Source organism: Carettochelys insculpta, chromosome 6 (assembly GCF_033958435.1).
Source record: "Carettochelys insculpta isolate YL-2023 chromosome 6, ASM3395843v1, whole genome shotgun sequence".
Taxonomy (NCBI): domain Eukaryota; kingdom Metazoa; phylum Chordata; order Testudines; family Carettochelyidae; genus Carettochelys; species Carettochelys insculpta.
In genome coordinates this window covers 3,648,702-3,662,122 of record NC_134142.1, presented here as the reverse complement: position 1 = coordinate 3,662,122, position 13,421 = coordinate 3,648,702, and the positions used below count along the sequence as shown (strand labels likewise).

Genomic DNA, 13,421 nt, shown 5'->3' with positions numbered 1-13,421 from the left:
AGTGTACTGGTTTCCCTCAATTTGTTTTCACAAAAACTGCCCTTAATTGAATGAAATGTTAATGGCAGATCTGTGATGAAGTTGCCCTCTTGTGGTGGGTGGTTGCCTACAAGATATACCTAGGGAATAAAACAAAACTGCAGTAATATAGCACTTTAAAAGACTACCAAAGTGATTTATTCAGTGATGAGCTTTCATGGGACAGACCCACTTTATCAGATCAATAGCATTTCCAGGAGGGACTGACATCTATAAGTACAGAGGTCCCAAAAAAAAAACCTACAGAATTATTTAGTTAATATGTAAGCTACAGAAAAATCTTCACATGGCATCTGAATGTGTGTCCGGCAGCATACTGAAATTTGCAGTAAAATGTATAGCGTTATTTTATTTAAATTATGGATTAATGTAGAATGTTAGTATTTATTTTGAGTTGTACTAAATTGCTTAAGCTGCTAAAAGCACCAATTAAATTTTAAGTTTGACAGTACAGTATATGGCTATGGAAAAACTTAATGTAGGTAACACATGGTCTCCTATTTAAATGCTAATTTATAAAAAAGCATTTTATAGGTACATTGACAAAACTCATTGAAATCTTGCTATTCTTACTAACACTTGAGGGATGTGGGGAAGAAATTTCTAACAAATCAAACTTAACAATTGTCAGGTTATAGTGCCTGCTTCTCATTATCTAATTATAAATTATATTTTGCTCCTGTTGCTATACAGTAGAATTTAAGAGTTACAAACTGCTTGGGAATGGAGGTTGTGTTCTTCTCTGAAATGTTTACAATGCTGAAGAAAACATGGCTGTTCTCACAAAAGTCTAAAACTAAATATTTGCTCTTTCCCTCTTCTGTCTGCTGCTGCATGAATGCCAGTTCCAAATGAAGTGTGTATCTACTTGTCAGTTTGTAATTCCAGCATTCATAACACTGAAGTTCTAATGTACTGCCTCCAACCATTATTAAAGTTATTCATATTTTCAATTTGAAATATCTAAATAATTTAGACAATACACCCATTAAAAGCAGCTAGTGATGATATCCAGCCACTTTAAATATCCAGCTGCCTTAATGCTGAAACATTTTTGCCCTGCCTACTTTGTCGTTTTCAAACCAGTATTAGTGCTTAAGTGTAATCCAGTTATAGTGAAACTCAGGACCTTGCTTATTTATTTTTACCAGAGTAACGTTTAACTATAGAACCACAGTCAGATGTTTCCAGCTTTGTTGCATTACTGATATAGCTTGTTTTATGCTGTCCTTCATTTTCTCTGAAACTCATGTGTTTTTGTTAGATTCTAATAAATAAAGCTTCAGATTTTATTGTGCATGTGGATCTAACTTTTCATGTCTACTGTGTGCTTAATGTTTATGTACTGGTTTTCTTTGTTTTTGTTTAAAAAAAACAAAAACAACAAACACCTGACATCTAACCTATGATTACAGATGCTGAGAAATGTTATTTAACCCATGTATGTCTATTCTGGCCTTGCCAGGGTTCACTGAGAATTTGCTGGGAGCTCTCAATTGAAGAGTATAATTCAGACTTTTCTTCAAACTGTATGAAAGACAAAGTTAAAGAAGTGTTAAACATTTAAACATCAAATCAGATTTTATTTCCTTGTTGCTGTGATGTCATAATCCTACTAGTTTCTTAGTGGCACAATCAAAAAGGCCTACAGCTACACATCAAAGTTATTTTGAAATCACTTAGCATCTGCTTAGTGTAGACAACAGCTATTTCCAAAATAAATTCAAACAGCAGGTTCATTATGTTGAAATCTGTAAGCCTCACTGCAGGAAGAATAGTTCCTGTTACAAAATAGTTATTTTGAAATAGTTGCTGTTAAGACATGGGATAGTGCTTATTTCGAAATAAGTACCTTTCCTTGTCTGAACAGCACCTATTTCAAAATAGGCACTATGGGTGCATCTACACTAGGAACTAACTTTGAAGTAGCCAGCAGAGAGAGTCTACACATATTTTCCCTTACTTCAAAGTCAATTTTCAAAGGACAGCTTTGAACTCCTTGCTCCATTCCCAGGAATGGAGTAGTGCCCTACTTCTAAGTAGGGTGTGTGTAGAAGCTCAACTTCAAAGTTATTTTTGTAGTGTAGACACAGCGTATGCATTTAGATGGTATTTCAAAGCAACTAAGTGCTGTTTCAAAATGCATTTCTTTGTGTAGCAGCTGAATTTCTATAGATATTTCAGAATAGCTATTCCAGAATAATTTATTTAGAAAGAGCGCTGCTGTGTAGGTGTAGGCAAAATGACCTACATAAAAACTAGCTGATTTTTCAAAAACACTTTTCAGCACTTAATTTTACTTCACATTTCAGTTGTACACCTTTGCATGTCACCTTGAAGCCAAAACATAGCGAGCAATAACAGCAAAATCAAAATGGTATAATTTGACATCAAATATTAGTCTTATATGTAAGTTAGTTAAGATATCAAAAAATAAAAGGCTTTTTAAACTATTTTTCCAAAAGAAGCCACAAACTCCTTGCACAGCTCTGAAATATGGAATTGGTACAATTCCTCTCCCACCCCACCCCATGACCTAGAAGCTGTCAGCCTGGAACTACTATTTGGGTATACTACTTCTGTGCAGCTGGAGGTGTAATTCCCAGCTTGGGTAGATGTAGCCACTAACTTTGACTGAGCTAACATGCTACAAATAGCAGTACAGTTGTAGTAGCGTAGGAGGCAGCACAGCCTAGCCACCCAAGCAGAGCCCTATGCAAGACCCTGGGCATTGTCTCTAGCAGCTAGCCTGTGCTGACTCTTCCACGACTATTTTTAGCATCCTAGCTGTGCACGTGTCTACCTAAACTAGGAATTACACCTCCAGGCACAATATGCACTTTAATGCATGGAAGAGCTCATGCCTTGTGCTTGAATAGTGCCTAGCACAGAAGTGTCCTGATGTATTACAATATTGATATGCCCAACTGACAAGACTTTAATAGTAGTAGCCTCACAGAATCACAAATCTTAGAGAGTTTCTCATATTTCCTACTGGAGGTCCAAGATCCAAGAGTGAGAATTAACATAGGAAGTTTTATAAATACATTGGGGAAAAAAATCTACAAAAAATTGAAACGTAACAAGCATTTAATCATAGAATCACAGGGCTTGAAGGGACCTCAGAAGCTGATCTGCTCTCATGACAGAACCAAGCACCATCTAAGACTATCCCCGGCACTTTTGCCTAACTTGCTCTTAAAAATCCTCAGAGATGGAGATTCCACAATCAGCCAAGACAATTTATTCAAATATTTAACCACCCTGACAGTTTGGGTTCTCTTCCTGCCCCCCCCCCCCAATGTCCAACCTAAACCTAACTTCCTGCAATGTAAGCCCATTGCTTCTTACCCTAGGCTAAGAGGTTAAGGGAAATAATCTTTTGCCCTCCTCCTTGTAGCAACCTTTAGGTACCTGAAAACTGCTATATGTCCTCTCAGTTGTCTCATTTCCAGACTAAACAAACCCAATACTTTCAATCTTCCCTCATAGATCATTGAGAACAACAAGAAGTCCTATGGCACCTTATAAACTAACAGATATTTTGGAACATAAGCTTTCGTGGGCAAAGACCCACTTCATAAGAACATAAGAACATAAGAATGGCCATACTGGGTCAGACCAAAGGTCCATCAAGCCCAGCATCCCATCTGCCGACGGTGGCCAATGCCAGGTGCCCCAGAGAAGGAGAACAGAAGACAATGATCAAGTGATTTATCTCCTGCCATCCATCTCCTGCCCTTGTTCTGAAGGCTAGGGCACCATACTTTATCCCTGGCTAATAGCCATTTATGGACCTAACCTGCAAAAATTTATCAAGCTCTTTTTTAAACCCTAATAGAGTCCTGGCCTTCACAGCCTCCTCGGGCAAGGAGTTCCACAGGTTGACTGTGCGCTGTGTGAAGAAAAATTTCCTTTTATTAGTTTTGAACCTACTACCCATCAATTTCATTTGGTGTCCCCTAGTTCTTGTATTATGGGAAAAGGTAAATAATTTTTCTATATTCACTTTCTCCACACCATTCATGATTTTATATACCTCTATCATATCGCCCCTCAATCGCCTTTTTTCCAAACTGAAAAGTCCCAGTCTCTCTAGCCTCTCCCCATATGGGACCCTTTCCAAGCACCTAATCATCTTAGTCGCCCTTTTCTGAACCTTTTCTAATGCCAATATATCTTTTTTGAGGTGAGGAGACCACATCTGCACGCAGTACTCGAGATGTGGGCATACCATAGTTTTATATAGGGGAAGTATGATATCTTTTGTCTTATTATCTATCCCTTTTTTAATAATTCCTAACATCCTATTTGCCTTACTAACTGCCGCTGCACACTGCGTGGATGTCTTCAGAGAACTATCCACTATAACTCCAAGATCCCTTTCCTGATCTGTCGTAGCTAAATTTGACCCCATCATGTAGTACGTGTAATTTGGGTTATTTTTTCCAACATGCATTACCTTACACTTACCCACATTAAATTTCATTTGCCATTTTGCTGCCCACTCACTCAGTTTGCTGAGATCTTTTTGTAGTTCTTCACAATCCCTTTTGGTTTTGACTGTCCTGAACAACTTGGTGTCATCTGCAAACTTTGCCACCTCACTGCTTACCTCATTTTCTAGATCATTGATGAACAAGTTGAACAGGATCGGTCCCAGGACTGAGCCCTGGGGAACACCACTAGTTACCCCCCTCCATTGTGAAAATTTACCATTTATTCCAACCCTTTGTTTTCTGTCTTTTAACCAATTCCCGATCCATGAAAGGACCTTTCCTCCTATCCCATGACCACCTAATTTACATAAAAGCCTTTGGTGTGGGACCGTGTCAAAGGCTTTCTGGAAATCTAGGTATATTATGTCCACTGGGTGCCCCTTGTCCGCATGTTTATTAACCCCTTCAAAGAATTCTAATAGATTAGACAGACACGACTTCCCTCTGCAGAAACCATGCTGACTTTTGCCCAACAATTCGTGCTCTTCTATGTGCCTTGCAATTTTACTCTTTACTAGTGTTTCTACTAATTTGCCTGGTACTGATGTTAAACTTATCGGTCTATAATTGCCAGGATCTCCTCTAGAGCCTTTTTTAAATATTGGTGTTATATTGGCCGTCTTCCAGTCATTTGGTACCAAAGTGGATTTAAAGGATAGGTTACAAACCACTGTTAATAACTCCGCAATTTCACATTTGAGTTCTTTCAGAACCCTTGGGTGAATGCCGTCTGGTCCTGGAGACTTGTTACTATTCAGCTTATCAATTAATTCCAAAACCTCCTCTAATGTCACTTCAATCTGAGTGAGTTCCTCAGATTTGTCGCCTAAAAAGGCTGGCTCAGATTTAGGAACCTCTGTAACATCTTCAGCCGTGAAGACTGAAGCAAAGAAATCATTTAATCGCTCCGCAATGGCACTGTCTTCCTTGATCGCTCCTTTTATATCTTTATCATCCAAGGGCCCCACTGCTTTTTTAGCAGGCTTCCTGCTTCTAATGTATTTAAAAAACATTTTACTATTGTTTTTTGAATTTTTGGCTAGCTGTTCCTCAAACTCTTTTTTGGCTTTTCTTACTACATTATGACAGTTAATTTGGGAGTGTTTATGTTCCTTTCTAATTTCCTCACTAGGATTTGACTTCCACTTTTTAAAAGCTGCCCTTTTCTCTCTCACTGCCTTTTTAACATGGCTGTTTAGCCATGGTGGTTCTTTGTTAGGTCTCTTACTGTGTTTTTTTATTTGGGGTATACATTTAAGTTGGGCCTCTAGTATGGTGTCTTTAAACAGTTTCCATGCAGCTTCCAGGGATTTTAGTTTAATTACTCTACCTTTTAGTTTCTGTTTAACTAGCTTCCTCATTTTAGTGTAATTCCCCTTTTTGAAATTAAATGCCAGAGTGTTTGACCGCTGCGGTGTTCTTCCCAACACAGGAATATTAAAAGTTATTATATTGTGGTCACTATTCATCAGACGCATGACTCATCTTTGCCCACGAAAGCTTATGCTCCAAAATATCTGTTAGTTTATAAGGTGCCACAGGACTTCTTGTCGCTCTCGAAGACACAGACTAACATGGCTACCTCTCAGATACCTCTCATACATCATCGCTGACTATTCAATTTTTCCACATCTTTCCTGAAATATGGCATCCAGAACTGGCCATAACACTCCAGAGGAGGCTTACTAACTGCAGAGTAAAGCAGAATTGCTTCTCCTCTCTTGCTGCCAACACTCCTACTAATACATCCCAGAATTACGTTTGCTTTTTTTTTTTGCAGCAGTGTAACACTGTGGCTCATATTTAACTTCTGATCCACTATTATCTCCAGATCTCCTTCTGCAGTACTCCTTCCTAGGCAGTCATTTCTAGTTTTACGTGCGCACAACTGATTGATCCTCCTTTTTCATTTGTCCTAATTGAATTTTGTCCTTACTGAAAATTCATCCTGTTTACCTCAGATCATTTCTGTAGTGTGTCCAGTTCATTTTGCATTATAATACTATCCTCCAAAGTTCTTGCAATACATCCCAGCCTACTATAATCTGCAAACTTTATAAAAGTGTCCTTTCTATATCATTAACTAAATCATTGATGAAGATCCCACAACAGATTCCTGCAGAACCCCACTCCTTATGCTCTTCAAGAATGACTGATAGATAATAGGTTGAATAACTGTTCCCTGAGAGTAGTTATGTACACACCTTATAGTAGTTCATTCTAGTTTGCATTTTCCTAATTTGTTAATGAGGTCATGTGAGACTGTGTCAAGAGCCTTAAAGTCTAGATGTATCCCACCTACCTCATCCCCCTAACCACAAGGCTTGTTACCCGGGTCAAAGAAAGTTGTTCATCTGGTTTGACACAATGTATTCTTGATAAATCCATGCTATTATATATATCACCTTATCTTCTAGGTGTTTGCAAACTGATTTCTTAAGCATTAGCTCCCTTACTTTTCAGATACAGAACTTAAAATGGGTTATGGTTAATTCTGTGGATTGTCCTTATGTCCTTTTTCATAGATTCATCTCCTTGGTCAGTTCCTTATATATTCTAGAATGCATTTCATCGGGTCCAGGTGACTTGAAGACATCCCACTTGTCTAAGTCATATTTAGCTTGTTCTTTCCCTATTTTAGCTTCTGATCCTACCCCATTTTCACTCATTCACTAAGTTAGACACCAAATCACCACAGATCTTGGCGAAAAGTCATTAAGCACCTCTACTAGTTCCACATTATCTAATATTGTTTTTTCTCTCTGCATTGTGCAATGGACCTGCCTTGTCCTTGTCCTTAAAAAACCCAGGTACACTTGAAAATGTTTTCCTACCTTTGTCCCATCATGATGTGCACTAGAAAATGCTGAACCCTTTCACTTTCCTACTTTCTTCACTGTGGCTATACTTAATATAAGCACAAAAGAATTGTTACATTCCAAATCAAAAGAACAAAACCTCAAGTTTCCAGTGCCAAATCCAAAACTGAAATTAATACATGAGTGAAACTAATACGGTACCCATTACAGAAAACCAAGTTTGGTCTACATGTAGAAACTGCACGGTTTTAATGTAACTGATATAAGTTTGTGGTGGACGTTTTCTTTTTCCCAGTTTAGCTTAAACCAGTTTTAAATTGATATAAATTAAACCAAAATAAGCTACATTTAAGCCAAGATGACTGATGACACAGCATTTGCTCTGGTTTAAAACTTAATTAAACTGGTGTGACTTTCAGCTAGCTAATCTAGGATTACAGACCTGAAAATAGCTCCAGCTTACAGGCGCTCTCCTAAACCTAAAGATGTAAAAATAATAAAGTGTTCTTCAGACACTTACCACTCTTCACATGGACCCTAACAAAAATTTGTATTACCATGGAAAGCAAACTTCCCTTCAGTAACATGGTGGATGAATAACTTAAAATGCAAAACATTTAGCAAAAACATGTTATAAAATCTAGCAGTTATGAACATATGAGTCTCATCTGCTAATGAATAGCTGAAGATTTCCAGGAAGAGTCTCCCTTTTTAAATTAAGTAATGTTAAATTCATAGTTAGTGAGTGGCTCATTTACTCATTCTGTAAGAACTGTTATACTCCATTTTTCTTCACAAGTTGAAGCTTCTGCATAACAAGCAACAATACTACCTTTGTTTTTCTTACTAAATCCATAAAAGGAGAAGTCCAATAAGGTGCTAATTATGAACTATTATTTTCATTTACATCTAATAGACCCTAAGATCAGACAGGCCACTGAAAAGTTGACAGTCACTTATGTTCACTGCTAACCTGGACTGTAGTTGAACTGATAGCTTGTAGGTGAAGAGTACCACCTCTTAGTCAGCTTTTCAGTCGTGCAGTTTGCAATGTGTATGTGTGTGTATATATTTTTTGGCTGGGAAATATTTTAAGGAAAAATACTGAACAGTATACTTATGAAGCAGCTAAGAATCAAATTTTACACATTTACAGAAAGCAAGACAGGCATTGGACTCTACTCATACTATAACAACAACTTTGGTATTTATAGCAACAAAATGGCTAGCTTGTGAACTGTATCCATCATGTTAATACTCTTACACCAACTACTTAAAATAAGCAGTCAGTTTATTTTAGGCCCAAATACAGGCTTTGCAGGTTGCTAAACGGAGTAAGACACCATATAATAATTTAATCAAAGTTTAATTTTAAACATTATCTCATGCAGTTGTAAGTTAGAGAAAAACCTGAAGCAGGTGTATTAGAAGCAGTAAGTGATGTTGTATAACAAAAGCAAAACTGGCTATTCTATTTTTTATATTTGAGCTAGCTATTAGCCAAAATCCAACAGAGTGAATAATGTAAGTTAGCTTGACAGAGCACTTGTCATAACAGTGAGAGATAATAATGATTGTATTTCTATTTCTATAGTGATATTAGCTCTTCAATAGTAAAAAAGTAGTAACTCACCCTGATGTAAGTATTCTGAATTTCTGCTAGTTCTTCACCAAGTGGAACAACAAATTTTTCAATATGTCGCTCATGAGAGTAAGGCTGAATATCTGGGGAATCTTCAGAACATAGCTCTATCTGTGATATCAATAGGTTGGAAATCACTTCCTGTACAGCCTATGAAGAAGTCACAGGAAAAGAATGTTTCATCTCAATGTTCTGTATCAAGGATATTATGAAAGTTACCTACACGGGGCATGTACAGTATTTGAAATACCAAAGAAACATAACCTATACTGAGGGATCTAAGGACAACTCATTTTGCAACTGCGTTCATTACAAATAGGGGCCCCGACGGATCATTTCAGCCATTTTAAACATTAAAAAAAGGTGTACAAAAAGTAGTCAGGAAAACATCCTACCACAACATACACAGAACAAGTACACTGACCATTAGAACAGCAAGAAGAAAAAAAACTTAAATGTAAGATTAACTGAAGGTTACCTTTCCAGTTAGAGTTGTTCTATCACTATTTGTTAAAAATTCTGTTATAAAAACTAATTCTGCATTGGCTGCCAAAAACCCTCACTCCGTCCACTCCTGGCAAACAGTGATTATTTATGGTGATTCCCCCCCCCCACCCCCCAAAATCAATTATAGTGGCTTTTGTATAATACGCTCTCCTCTACATGGGAGCCTCAAGACAGTAAGTGTTCTTAAAATGGGGATGCTATGCCTACTTGCAGCAGGGTTAGTTACTGTCATGCTCACCCAGATTGCTTTATTTCAAAATGAACCATCAGGTAACAGCATGGAAACAACTTTTCTGCAATTCCAGATACATCATATACAGGATAGAAAAAAAGTAAAACTTTATAGTACCAACCATCTTTCCTAAATGTGTTATTTTCAAGTCCACTACTTAATTTTCTAAGTAGAAATAATTTGGGTAGCTTCATATAAGGAAAGCACCATACTTTTATTTTGAAGAGTAAGGTGCCCAATTGTGTTGGATTAAAATTCCAGACTGAATTGTCCAGGTAAATAGCTTTTCCTCTGACACACTGTTATTTCTACTACACATTCTTTTAATCAGTGCAAACAACTGCAGGTTTATTATCCTGTGAGGTTTTTTTAGCACACAAAAGTATGCTAAACACTTCACTGTACGAACAAGACAGGCTCTGCAGCCTTTACAATCTAATTTCAGATAAGATACAATGAAGGGATAAATGTAGGAAAAGGCAAAGGTTATAGCAAGAGTGCAATTGCTCGATGGCTTCTGTATAACAGAGGGAAAATCTTTATTTGGTGTATTTTAATAGTTTCCACGGTATACAAACTGGTACTAAAAATAGCTTTTATTGAACCCCCTTTAATTCTCGGTCCACTAATGCAGTACGAGACTCACCTTTTTGTCACTGCCTGGTGTGGCACTTAGAGCCAAGATTCGAAATTGGTTTGTGTATTTGCATAGTTCTTTCACAACCTGACAAAAAAGCAAGAGTTGCATGAATATCCTTAAAGACAAAAAGTTCTTATTCCCAATGGTTTACATACATGAAAAATTAAATTTTAACCTTTTCAGAGAAGTGTTCTACACAAAGTTGGTCTCTAGCCTAGAAGCAGAATCCAATAATGATAGTAAAACCCTCTCCATTCTACCCCAATGTATATGATATCCAGAAGCTTCCAGAGCCAACTCCACTCTTAGAACAGAGCTAATCAAGTTGATGGATTATTACAGGATTCAGATAACAAAAAAGCAGTCATGTAGCACTTTAACTGCTTTTTTATTACCTGAATCCAGTAATCGATTTCATTGCTCACCCAATCATTCTAAGACAGGCAGACCACCAAATAATTTTGAAGAGACCCTGAAATCTTTTCATTTATTATATTTATCATTTTTCTCTGGAGTGTAGACAAAATTAACTATACCTTGACTAATCAATCTGAACATTAGCAAAAGTAAAATTGACCATCTCTGTTCTAATAGTGGAGTTGTGAGACCAATATTTCGAAGGAGAAGATAGAAAGAGCAGTGAAATGACTGAAGAACAAAGAGAGACCAGGAAAGATGATTAAATATTGGGGAGAAAGTATGATTCAGGAAATACACTGACTATGTAATATAAAATGGAAAGACAGGAAGGCACGTAAGGCATGGACAAGACCGCTGCTAGTGACAATACATGAGAAAGGAAGTGCCTTAGAGTGCAAGAACTACTGAACGATTACCCTAACGAGTCATCTAGGCAAGATGCGGAAGATGATGCTGAGGGAGAGACCAAGATTGCAGATAGAAGAACATCTAGTGGATGAGCAAGCAGGGTTCAGGAAAGATAGAATTACCACACAGCAGATATGGGCACTAAGATTGTAGCAGAGAAAGCCTGACGAAAGAACAAGAACATCTACACTTGCTTCATGGATTTTTAGAAGGCATTTGACAGTATGGATCAGAAAGTGACTTGGGCGGCTTTGGAGTGGTATGGAGTGGATAGCAGACTGTTGAAGGATATCAATGACAATGCATAGCCAGTGTAAGAAGGTGCAGAGAATTGGGAAGTTGGTTTAGAATGAGTAGAGGTATGAGACAAGGAAATCTGATATTGCCAAGTATATTTATTATGCATCTAGAGAGAATGATGGACAAGATCAAGGAAGAGCTGATAGGAATAAGGGGATTTTGAAGTTTGCAGGGTCCTTTCAAAAAGGACGCCGTGTAGGTGCGCCATGCTAATGATGCTGGCAGCATGCTAATGAGGTGCTGAATATTCATTTCATTAGTATTCTTCAGTTTGGCCTCTAGCACACCATTTTGAAGTTTTTTGTAACTGTAGATGCAGCCCATGGTAAAATATATACTACTTTAGACTGCAGTAGGATAAAAAAGTATTTCATCCTTTGTCAGATGCTCAGAAAACCACACAACCTATACACTCACATTATCACAAAATGAAAACAAGATACCGAAGGGTTTGAAAGAAAGGAAGGCTGCAAAGGAGGGGGAAGTGAAGTTCTGCTGAACAAGCCAGTTCTGTTTTAATTCTAACAAAAATTTAATTCTAACAAAAATTTACTTTTATATGCCATATTAGAACAAGTCTGCTATATCAGTTTTCCTATGCGAAGATCTAATGGGAAACAATCTAGTGCCACATCAGTTCTTTGCAAATTTCTCAATACACGATATGCTTCATAACTTTACAGCAAAGTGTTGATAGAGAGGAATTTAACCCACATCAATGCATTTTTCACTGCATGAAACAAAATCTCACATGACAGCACAACTCAGGGTCATGTTAGGATCAGAATTTAGGTCAATTAAATAAAACTTTCAGAAAAGTTGTTTAAATTTGCAATCTGTTTTTGCTGCCATGGGCATCTCCCATTTTAAATTTCTCGACGATACAAGAAATTGTGTATACGCGCACATACATGCTCGTGCGCTACAGAAAAGCCCGATGCTACATGTGCGCTTTTAAGGTCTCACAATCTAAATTTCAGAAATTAATTTCTGATTAGAAAAATGCAGCTCTTTAACCACACTGGTTCTCTAAGAATTAATTCTAGTTAGAATGCTCAGCATCTTGTGCGCATTCTTGTTACAAGTAATTTAGCTTTATATGAGTAATGGATATCTTAAGCCTTAAAGTATTTTCTTTTCGTTAATTTCTTCTTGGTTTAAGAAACTCCAAAGCAATCTGCCTACTAAAATACATTTGCACTTAAATTGTCTATAACTGTACAAAGACATTACTTATGATGGTGGGCTAACATGAACCGCACAATTACCTGGCAGTAGGCATAGTTTCCAAGAGCTTTGTGGGCTTCATCAATAACCAGACATTTTATTTCTGCAGCAGGACAGGTTCCACGAGAAAGATCATTTACCATTATTTGAGGAGTAAGGAAAAAGACCCTCTTATTGTGCCAGATTTCCTTCCGATTGAGAACTTGGATACCTCCTGGGGTGGTGGGGAAAAAACAAAACATAAGCACTGTTACAGATTTCAACAGCAGACATGCCTATATAATTCCAAACTGTTTTGTGAGCATTTCACCTGCTGAGTGACTCAAGGCCTAGTTTACTGTAATCCGCATGAAATATCTCACTTGAATAGGATGCCCCAAAGTTTCCATGGAGAGTACAATCTGCTACAATACAGGAGCCACAAAAGGGGCAGAGCCTTGGGCAGAAGTGTTGGAGCTGGGGGCTACAGGGAGATTCAAAGAGCATGTGTGAAATATGAAAAAAATACCTTGTTTCAGACAGATCATGACACAGATTGTGCTGCAGAGTGTATGTGACAGTGACTGAGGCCTGTGATAATGTCCCAGGCTTGTCCTTGTCGGGTCCTGAGCTATGTGACTGTTTAGGTGCGGCCTAAGAGGCTAGCTGTGTCGCTGCTCTGCCTCCTGCTCTCGCAGAGGCCTGGGTC

General features: G+C 37.7%; 1 protein-coding gene across 2 annotated transcripts in view; it reads right to left on the bottom strand.

Annotated features, from left to right (window-relative positions):
* Window positions 1-13,421, bottom strand: part of FANCM (FA complementation group M) — a 166,802-nt gene that overhangs the window by 148,490 nt on the left and 4,891 nt on the right. For both annotated transcript variants that reach the window (XM_074996151.1, XM_074996152.1), the window contains 3 exons: window positions 12,775-12,947; window positions 10,385-10,462; window positions 8,991-9,149 (listed from right to left, as the gene is read on the bottom strand). In XM_074996151.1, the coding sequence (XP_074852252.1) occupies window positions 8,991-9,149; window positions 10,385-10,462; window positions 12,775-12,947 (410 nt within the window). The remainder of the gene's footprint in view (window positions 1-8,990; window positions 9,150-10,384; window positions 10,463-12,774; window positions 12,948-13,421) is intronic.